Source organism: Vigna radiata, chromosome 8 (genome assembly GCF_000741045.1).
Source record: "Vigna radiata var. radiata cultivar VC1973A chromosome 8, Vradiata_ver6, whole genome shotgun sequence".
Taxonomy (NCBI): domain Eukaryota; kingdom Viridiplantae; phylum Streptophyta; class Magnoliopsida; order Fabales; family Fabaceae; genus Vigna; species Vigna radiata.
The window spans coordinates 8,135,088-8,145,531 of record NC_028358.1 but is presented as its reverse complement, the minus strand read 5'-3'; the positions used below and the strand labels follow the sequence as shown (position 1 = coordinate 8,145,531).

Genomic DNA, 10,444 nt, shown 5'->3' with positions numbered 1-10,444 from the left:
TTATATTTGCAGTTTTTAAAATGTAATATGTTTATTACTTCCGTTTTGTGAAATGTTTGAAAAATATTATCATGATGTAATTTTAACGTATTAGCTTACATGTGTTATACGCATTTAATTGATGTATATTCTAATTTTTTTATTGAATCATTTAAAATGATTGACCTCTAATATTATTACTATTGAATAATTTAAAATTATATATGAAATAAAATATGTGAACAAGAGATAAAGATGGAGAAAGAAAAAGAGAGAGGGAGGGAGGGAGAGAGAGGAAGAGAGAGAGAGGTTTATTGATTATTTATTTTTTTCAACCTTTGTTTACTTTATATATATATATATATATATATATATATATATATATATATATATATAGTATAGTGTACATTAATCACAACTATTGAAAGGACAAAATAAGTATACATATTTTCCGAATGAACTTTACCATCATTCTAATCAGAATCATATTCATATGCACGCTCAATGTATGAATGGTTTTGGATTTTTCTAATTTCTACATATTTCAGCTTAGGAATGAATGCTTTCAAATTGTCTATGTCGACTTTCAAGTGTTCAAGGTACTTCAGACGCAATATTTCCACTTTGTAGAGTAATATAATATTAGGATCTATACTTTCCAGTTTTCCTCCAGTTATATTTATCTCACGTGGCCTCGTCATGGAACGTTCAAGACTTGGTGGAAGACTCTTTCCAGGAAAACATTCAAGATGTAACTTTCTCAGATCTGTTGGCAAATGGATAGAAATGTTAGCATATCTTGGATCAAACACACTCCAAGATATTTTGAGATGTTCAAGTGCTGAAAAGGATGCCAAACTTTGAAACTCCCCATCCTTGATCACGGCCTCACTTCCTATACGTATGCTGAGTCGCTTTAGTTTTCTCAAATTATTAACAAGATCTGATATTTTGCAAGGAGTCTTTTCAGAAGTGGTTATTAAAAATCCCTTGAGTACTTGGAGATTAGTGAGCTTCTCAATCCCTTTTGGCATGCTTTCCAGTAAGCAACAATCAGACATAATCAGATGTGTCAGATTTGTCATTAATGAAATATCATTAGGTAGTCTTTCCAAATTATGACATGCTTTCAGATCAAGAATTAGTAGACTCTCAAGTTCAACAATGGAGGATGGAAGCTCGAATATTCTTGATATCCCACGCAGACTCAGATATTTCAACTTCTGTAGATATCTTAACTCTTTCAATAATTCTTCACTCCCAACTTCAATGTGATGCAAAGGTGAATCTTGCCAACGCCCAAGTTGAAGCACCTCTAAATTCTTCAATTCAGTGACCCATTGCGGTCTAAAATTCAGATAACTTGCACTAATATTAAAAACAGTACACAAAGGACGATCACTAAAATACCAATCCCCTCCGCCAAGTGTAACTTTTTTTCGCTCAAGCGTTAACCGCTCTGTTGTACCTTCAAAATCCAAGTTTGGTATAAAATATTGTCCTCGATGATCTACATTTCTTTCCGAGAAACCTGCCGCCAGTTTATTTCCTGGATGATCTACATTTATTATTGAGAAACCTCCCTCCATTTGATTGCGAATGCTAGGAACAATTTGAAATTTATTGACAAGGGGACACTTTCCATTACCATAGCTTACAATCAAATTAAATTTCAAAAGAGTACGAATCACATCATTACCCAATTCCTCTGTTGTTTTGTTCCCTGTATTTTTAAGCAGACCCTCTCCAATCCACAAATTAATTGCATTCCTTTTCCTTATCACAGCATTTTTAGGGAAAACTAAGAGAGAATACAAGTAACCTTCTGATGAGGCAAAATCTCTCAAAGACCAACTCGTCTCACGTGGCTGCAGCAACTCTTTTGATGAGTGAAATATTTCCTCCTTTTTTGACTCATCAAAATCAAGCTTTGGGAGCAAATTGCGAGCAGAACATTTGATCCTGTTGCAAATGTCCTTCATGCCTTGGTGCAGCTTCTTGTGGTCTAACCTGTGAAGATAGTCATACACCTCTGCTAATGTGTCAAGCAGATTTTCTTCATTCTTCTTCACTTCCACAAACACATCCTTTATATTATTCAGAACCAACCGCAACTTTTCCAACTCCCCATCAAATGATTCATCTCTTCCCCTTTCATGGAATTTCCTCCTTGATGTCGTCAACTGCTTCATCAACACAGCTACTGCTTTCATTTTGTTTGTTCGAATCGACATTTTACTACAAACAAACAAATTTACACAAGGTCACCCAATTTTTTCCTACTTTCAAAATTCTATTTTTTTGTTTCGACAGGAATGAAAATTTGATTTATATGGAGTTATGACCCTCATTTGAAGAAACATATAAAAGTTTATTATTTCTGATTAATGTGAATAACAAAATGGAATTTAACCTTTGAAATAATTGGGACAAAAGAAGAAGCTTGATGTAGGAATGTATTCAGTCCACTAGGTAACCTCGTCAGACTAATGATTTTAGAAAATAGCAGCAATCCAAGTTAATATATGATTGAAAACTGGACGTTAACAAATTATAATCAATTTCAAAGAAACAAATGCACATATACACATAAATATATATACATATAAATATATATATATATATATATATATATATATATATATATATATTATGAAAAGCAACAACAAAAGAGAACTCAAGGTACATCTCACCATACAAACACCAGGAAGAATTTCAAGAGAAGGAAAACTTTATGGAAGATAATCCTCTTGTAGATAGTACAATCTCAATTAGTTAAGATGTTTTAAACGAGTCAAAAACAACATAGTTAAGGATAGTTTTGAAGGAAAGTATACTTGATAGGGAGGGAAGCTAAATCATGGCATCATACTTTCCAGTTTTAGTATCACTTGAAGGAAGGAATTACACCACAAAAGTTTCATGTTATTCTTTGAGTACCTTCGATTTTAATGATCCCAAAAAGTTTGGTTTTGTCAGTAACTCCTGAAGATACCTTCTCCCAAGAATGATGTTAAAAGAATCTGAAGAGAAGTACAGTTAAAACCACATCACAAACTCTAGATTTATATAATCACTTCCCATTTTTGTTCTTCAAGACGAATTATTAAGTCATCATTTGCAAATTTAATAGAAACTTTCAAGATTTTAGAAATAATTGTCACATGATTGTCTTCATCATTATCGTTATAATTGTTATTTGCATAAAATGTTATCGCTTTAACAGCTCTTAGGACCTTCAAACTTTTTTAGATTAATATATATATATATATATATATATATATATATATATATATATATATATATACGAAATATAATTATTTTAATTTAAATATTTAAGTATATGAATAGTATTTTTTTTATTTTTCATAAATAAATTATTATTTTTAGTTGTAGTTATAATTTAGCTACAAATCTTTAATATGCAGCAAATTGTGGAAAAATATTGTGGATGAGGTCACAGTTACCGTCACAAAAGTAGTTCAGTAAATTGAAAATCTTATAGCTCATAGTCAAAGCAAAATGTTCGATTTAGTGTCAGATAAAGTGGATTTTGTGACTTACACTTCTAAATAACTTCCATTATTTACTTTTGAATAAATTGTAAGAACTATGTTAATAATATTTTTTAACAATTTTTCATAATAAATTATGAATTATTGTTTTATTGGCTTGTATATTTAAAATGGACCAATAAGTTATTATATAATTTATTGTAAAAAAGTAAAATAAAATTGTTAAAAAAATATTTTCCAATTTTTAAATAATCATAATCAAAATAAAAATCCAATTTAATGAAAGAACAACATCAACCGTACATAATTACAGTTACATGATGATTATTTTGGTGAGGAGTGGATGCTGTGAAAGACTGATGATCAAAGGAGTAAGTAGAGATTTGAGAGCATTGATATGCATAAATTACATATTCTGTAATCATAACTTGTTGATAATCTCATACCCTTTCGTGAATAATGTTATTGTTTTAGAATAACAATTTATTTTGATAAAAGGTTTTGAGGAGTAAAATCCAATACATTCCACTCAAATTGAATAAAAGAAGTTGATTTGTATATAGTAAAATCCAATACTATTCCTCTACAAATAGTTAGTTTTTGTCATCCGAACAGGCTAAATGAAAATGAAGTTCTTTCTTCATTGCCACCTTCCAAAACACATTCAACATAAGTTCTACTCTTACAGTAATTGATGATTAAATTAACTGAATGAAATCATATACACTTAATTAACCTTAGAATTCTCTGTATATTTTAGGTTAAGATTATTAGGAGGTTAAATCCATGCAAGGACATGAATAATCACACCCTTCACTCCAATGAGAATTTATGGTAAAATAAGAGATCAAACAAGGCACATTTCTGCAATATGATCATATTTTTTCGAAGCAACGAATAACTATTTTTGTTTTATCATTATTTGTATATTATGATTCTCTATCAGCAAATCAAACACAACATAGATGAGACAATTCCCTTAAAGATTTGGTATGTGTTGGAATCTAAGAGTATTAGAGATAGTTTTCAGATTAATAAAGAGATACAATTATTCATGAAAAGTTACAATTATTCATGAAGAGTTACATTCATTCATGAAGAGTTACAATGCCATTCATGAAAAGTTACAATTATTTATGAAAAGTTACCATTCATGAAAAAATGTAACTAATTAGAATCTGGTATCTCTTCGATTTGAAAGATGTCTGATCAACATCTATATAAAGGGATCATGTGCTATATTGAAAGTAGAGACTTGAGAGACTTTTCTCTACATTCTGTCATTCACTTAACACACAAATCAATTCGTGAGAATTTTATTCTTGTTTGACGTTAATACTAAGAGTGAGTATTATCGTTGTATTTCTTTTTAGTATCTCAAAAGCAGATTTCGTGATCCCTTCACTCTAATAAGGGACAGAATATTTATTTTAGGAAAGTGTGTATTTATGCCTAGAAGATTATATCAAGTCTACATTGTTGTTCATCTTGTTTCCTTAAGTTCTTGGAAAATTGTTCCAATAGTCTAAAAGCAATATATTTTCTAAGGTGACAACAATTTGTGAGATGTTTGCAAACTTTCAAAAATTAGACAAGTTTGAAGGCGTTGGTTTCCCATGATGAAAAAAAAAAATATGCATTTCCTTCTCCTGGCTCTAAACGTGACATATGTTCTAAGTTCTCTGCAACCCAAAGAAAGCGAAACCAAAACATTGGAGGAACAACGAAAAAGGAACAAATGGGACATTGATGATTATGTTTGTTGTGGTCACATTCTAAACGGTATGTTTGATCCTTTATTTAACATATATCAATATATGGATTCTACAAAAGAACTTTGGGATCAACTGTCTAAAAACAATATCTTCTCTAAGATAACAACAATTCCTGAGATGTTTGCAAATTTTCACAAATTAGACAAGTTTGAAGGCATTGGTTTCCGACAATGGCAAAACACTAGTAAAAAAAAATCTTTTAACGCGCTTAATATGCCTTGGTTTTCACAAAACCTAAGCATATTAAAATACGATGACGATTTTTTAATTAAGACCAACTTATACGCCTCGGTTCAGTGGGAATCGAAGCCTATACACTCTACTGCTTCGGTTATTTATGAAACTGAAGCATAACCCTCTGCGACAAAGCCCTACTGCTTCGGTCTTTTACGAACCGAAGCCCACCCAAACTCATTTCATTTCTATCAATTCTTCGTTGCGTCTACATTCTTTCTTCAAAGAACATCATTTCTCTTCAACCACATTTCGCGTCTCAAGGTATTTCTTTTTCACCGAACCATCATAGTCTTCATTACCTTGCACGTCTCCTCCAACACCAAATCTTATACTTTGTTAGGGTTTCTCTTCCATTTCACCTTTCCTTTTGTTTTCAGCGATTAAAATTCATTTTCCACCTTTCCCACTAATTAAACACCATTCTATCGATTGATCCTTTGATTATCATCATTCTCACCGTTCAATCTCCATTTGGCACCGATCAATCGGTTCATTTTATGTTTCCCCCTTTCTAGGTTTCCAATGGTCCATTTTAGGGTTCTTCGTGTTTCTAGGGTTTTCTACCGTTCAAATCCTAGCTTCTTGTGTTACAGTGAGTTCGATTTCAGTTTTGCGTCCAGTTAGAGTTTTCACTGTTCTTCTTCGCTTCTTCGATCCATTTTAAGGTTCTTTGAGTTTTCGTCAAATTTCGCTGCGTTTCTATGTACGAGGAAGCTTGAGGATGTTTGATTCACGATCATACAGCTCCAATAAATCTTCTCCTCAGGCGTCTTCCATCAAATTTACTCTGAGGATTGTGTCCTTAAGGTTGGATTTTGATGGGATGGTATTATTTATTTATTTCTTTTGTGTTTGGATTGAGCTGATGCTTTGACTTTTGGCAGCACTTCACCATCTATGGTTACACACAGAATAAGATGACTGATGCAGAACTGAGAAATATGTTAGCAGGAATCTCACTTGTAGAATTGATAAAAGGTGATTATCACATCTTAATGTTTATCATGGTTATGGTTAGGCTACATATTTAATGTTTTGTTGTGAAACTTCAAAGAGAACTGCAATGAGAAGATGGGGCAATTCCTAAAAACATGTTTCTACATAGTTAGAATTTATTCAGAAGAAAAAAAAATGTGTTCTAATGGTTCTAGCGCTCGTCCTCAAGAAATTGTCAGTTAAAGGTCAAGCATAGCTGGTAGGTGATCACGTTTCTTATATGTACTAACATTGTTTGATTCCTACCTGAATTTATGGATAAAGCTTTGTTAGGAGAACCTTTACCACTTTCCTGATTTTTTCCACCTTAAAAGGGTCAGGTTCTGGCTGCTGGTTTGGAATATATACCTTTTATGTGCACGCACACAGAAACAAAAACAAAAGAAGATATATAAATATAAAAAGTAAATGAATTACGTTTCATCCATAAATTAAAATTAACTTTTGGGAGAAGTTGAATGAGGTAGTTTCTAAGTACATAAGTTGATTTTAACTTATAAAAGAAGTTTGATTTATTTTGTATTTTTATTTTCTTCTGTTGTGAGTTCTTGATGGAAAGTATATCCAAACAGGGTCATAATCAATGCATGAATAAGTTTTTTATTGTCTATATCCAAAGTTACAAGGCCTTTGCAATCTTCATCTGCTTTGTCGGAATCACCATTCATTTATAGGCCAAACTCGTCATTTGTGCTTAGAACTACAGTTAGCAGTGTGCCATTGGTTATAATCTTACGCCACAAGTTTGTCTTCTTCCTAAAGTGACAAAAGGTATTCTTTAGCCTGAACTATATTTTTTAAAATATTAATTTATGTCTGTATGTATCTTTTTTATTCATTTTTCTACATTGCTTTCAGACAAAAAGTGTTAAACTTGTGTTGTTGAGGTGCCTAGTTTTGAAACAGTATTTTTTTTTCCAATAAAACTGTAACCATCACGACGCTATTAAAGTGTAATGCAAATTTTAGAATAATGTATAAACTCCTAAGATAGAAGAAAAGAAATGTAACATAAGTTCTAGAATATTGTAGAAAAGTCTAAGATATAGGAAGAAAAATCAATAATATTCTACATAGGTAAAAATCTAGAACATTCCACATAAGTTATGGCTAGCATGTTCTAGAATATTCTATGGGTCTATAAATACCCATGAACTCTACCATTTGATGTATGTAGACAAGAAGCCAACATCTACAACAACTAAGACAACTACAACACTTCTTCCAATTACTACTTCTACATCCTACTATCTCCACATTTTTTCTACATTTTCTCTACCTTATCAACTACTCCTTTCACAACCTTGAAATACTATAACAGACGCAGATCTCTCTTTACACTAGCAACAACCATGATTGTCTTCTCATCCAAGGCCTACAACATCCTCTCTCTCATTTCTATTGCTAAAACGACATTGATTGATAAAACAACATTAATGCATCAAACAACAGCCATGTCTCTGCTCATCTTTCAATCCTGACTGCCATTCAGGATGTATGCAAACTTGCTGTAAAGGAGCTTACTAGTTGGGTATGTTTTGTTGAACTCACAAAAGTTGCCATGAGTTCAATGTTCTATACATTGTTAGAATTTAATTTTTGACGATTCTTAACTTACATTTTGTAATGTTCTTGTTTTATAAAATTGCATATTGTGAATAAAATATTGGTGTTCTCTTTTTTCAAATTTGACAGAGTAGGTAACTTCTGTTGTTTTTGATAAAGAAAAATTCATAAGAAGATGAGAAACAGTAAATGATTGTTACAAACACTCTTTCCTGACTCATAAAAAAACAAATAATTAATTTATCAAGACCAATTAAAGTAGTGAAGCTAGTTAGTTATAATTACTAATGAAGTATATTTATTTTTTATTCCGAAATTCATAGAATTCAATGATTTAAATTCAACTGCATGTTTATATTTTTATATAGTTAGTTATATATAGAATTTAAAGTATATTTATTTTTTCTTCTGTGTATCAACTTATGTTGATGCTTTTAATTTTTGAGCTCTTTCTCAACATTTGGTAGCTCGGTGCTTGAGCAAAATCGCAAAGGACATGTTAAGCGGTGTCCATTGCTGAAACAGACTCAGTCCTTATCTGTCCAACCTTTCTATCAACAGGGTATCAATGTTGGTTCCGATGGAGAGGAGGAAACATCTGGGGTTGATGATTCAAGTTTGCCAACAAAACCAGTTTCTTCCGAAATGAGGAGGAATGCTTTTCATGGAATGAGTGTGCCTGAATTTTTCAAGTTGATTGAAAAGATTGAATTTCTTCAAGAGTCTTTGTTTAAAGATATTCAGGACTCAGTTCAAATGCCAGAGGTCTGCAGCCTATGGATTAAAAGAGGAGTTGAAGATAGGTAGCTATTAGTGAATCCTCTGAATTTATTTAATGTCAAATTCTGATTACCTTATCAGTTGTAAAATAATTTTCTCGGGAACTCCTATTTATGAGTTGTTCTGATCATGAGTTATAAAATAATTTTCTGTTAAATGTGGTTGGTGCGGTGGAATTGAATTTAGCATAATTTAATTTACAATTATATTTTTATTATTGGAGAATGTTGCTCCTTAAAAGGGAATAAAATATTAGTTCTAATATTTTTAACAATACATTTCCTAGCGACATTATAGCCAGTGACGTAAATTTACGTCAAATAATATCGGGTGATGTTAATCAAACACCTTTACATTGAATACGGATGTAATTGACGTAAAGTTAACGTCTATTATGTAGATCGACGTTAAGGTACGTCGTTCATAATAGAGCTTGTCGTCCAATATTTGAATAAATATTTACTTTTAAAGAAATTTTTTTCGTCCAATGATCGGGGGAACTAACGTAACGTTGATGGCGGCGTAGAGGATATTTGACGTAATATTCACGTCGAAGGGGATATATGACGTCAATTTTTGAATAAATATTTAAATTTAAGGAATATTTGACGTCAGTTACAAGGTGAATGATGTAAGGTTGACGTCGAACAAGTATACAGTCGATGTTACCATTGCTGAGCCGTAGAGTCCGCCGCCCAGCGTTTTGTTATCATCGTTATCCACTGCATTATAATAACGTCACTCATCGCCTTGAGGGACGTTAAGATACATATATTAACGTTGGATAGTGTATAATTTGACGTTACCATTAGTGTTTTTTTATTAAATTTCGTTCGGTTTAGCTCATTTAACCAAACCTGAAATGCAGAAACCAGTTTTCCAATTCCTAAATGCACAGAATTAATTAATTTAAACCATGATATCATCAATTCATGCTATCATCAAAACTTAAAAGAACCCACTATTTCATTCATCTATTCTAATTAATCTATTGACATTATATTCACAGTTAAAAAGTTGGACGAGTAAGCAAATGCTACTAGCATGAAAGGAAAAACCTAAAACTATAGCTATTTAAAATGTTTATTCAACAAATATCCTGCTGATGAGTCGTTATTTCTTGAACCATATTTAGTTTATTGCACTTAAATAAACCAGGGAATTGTGTTTAATTGTCTGTTATTTCCCCGTTTTCCGAATTCTGCTTAATTTGGTCGGAAATTCGTAATTGTGCTAATTTGGGTTTTTTCGAGCTGATTAAGTGCATTTTGGTTACAGGGAAATTTTGGGAAACATCATTTGGAGCATTAGGGAAGGTGGCGTGATCATTCAGGACTCAACATTTAGTCACTTCCATTTTAATTAAGTTGTAATTTCGTTTTCTAGAAGCCTTTGATTAGAATTAGGTGTTTTGGACCCTTTTAGGGGCATTTTTGTAAAAAACCAATTGCGGGGGCCATGTGGCATCTCTTTAGGGATGACTTGTAGTGTGTGGACCCCACCAAATGTGAAACTCTCGGTATTTGGGGTGTGAAAACCGAGCCACACAAAAGAGAGACATATAGCTCATGGTTTTTGCTTCTTTCTTCTAGGGTT

At 32.0% G+C, this 10,444-nt stretch overlaps 1 protein-coding gene and 1 long non-coding RNA gene across 3 annotated transcripts; one reads left to right on the top strand and one right to left on the bottom strand.

Moving 5' to 3' along the window:
- Positions 1 to 452: 452 nt before the first annotated feature.
- Positions 453 to 2,717, bottom strand: LOC106770169 (disease resistance RPP13-like protein 4). Its single transcript, XM_014655991.2, has 2 exons — positions 2,673 to 2,717; positions 453 to 2,217 (listed from the first exon to the last, which is right to left on the bottom strand). Exon 2 carries the CDS (start codon positions 2,211 to 2,213, stop codon positions 453 to 455), a length of 1,761 nt encoding a protein of 586 aa, XP_014511477.1. The 5' UTR covers positions 2,214 to 2,217; positions 2,673 to 2,717.
- A 2,887-nt stretch (positions 2,718 to 5,604) lies between these two features.
- Positions 5,605 to 9,005, top strand: LOC106771614. 2 transcript variants are annotated; one of them, XR_002669409.1, is made up of 3 exons: positions 5,605 to 6,313; positions 6,391 to 6,484; positions 8,536 to 9,005. It is a non-coding gene; the product is annotated as an uncharacterized LOC106771614 (long non-coding RNA). The 2 variants fall into 2 exon arrangements; XR_001376489.2 differs by lacking the exon at positions 8,536 to 9,005 and adding an exon at positions 7,075 to 7,413.
- Positions 9,006 to 10,444: the final 1,439 nt, after the last annotated feature.

What these genes read in the sequence shown, in the direction of transcription:
- LOC106770169 (XM_014655991.2), bottom strand. Translation starts at nt 2,213, where the DNA reads ATGTCGATTCGAACAAACAAAATGAAAGCAGTAGCTGTGTTGATGAAG.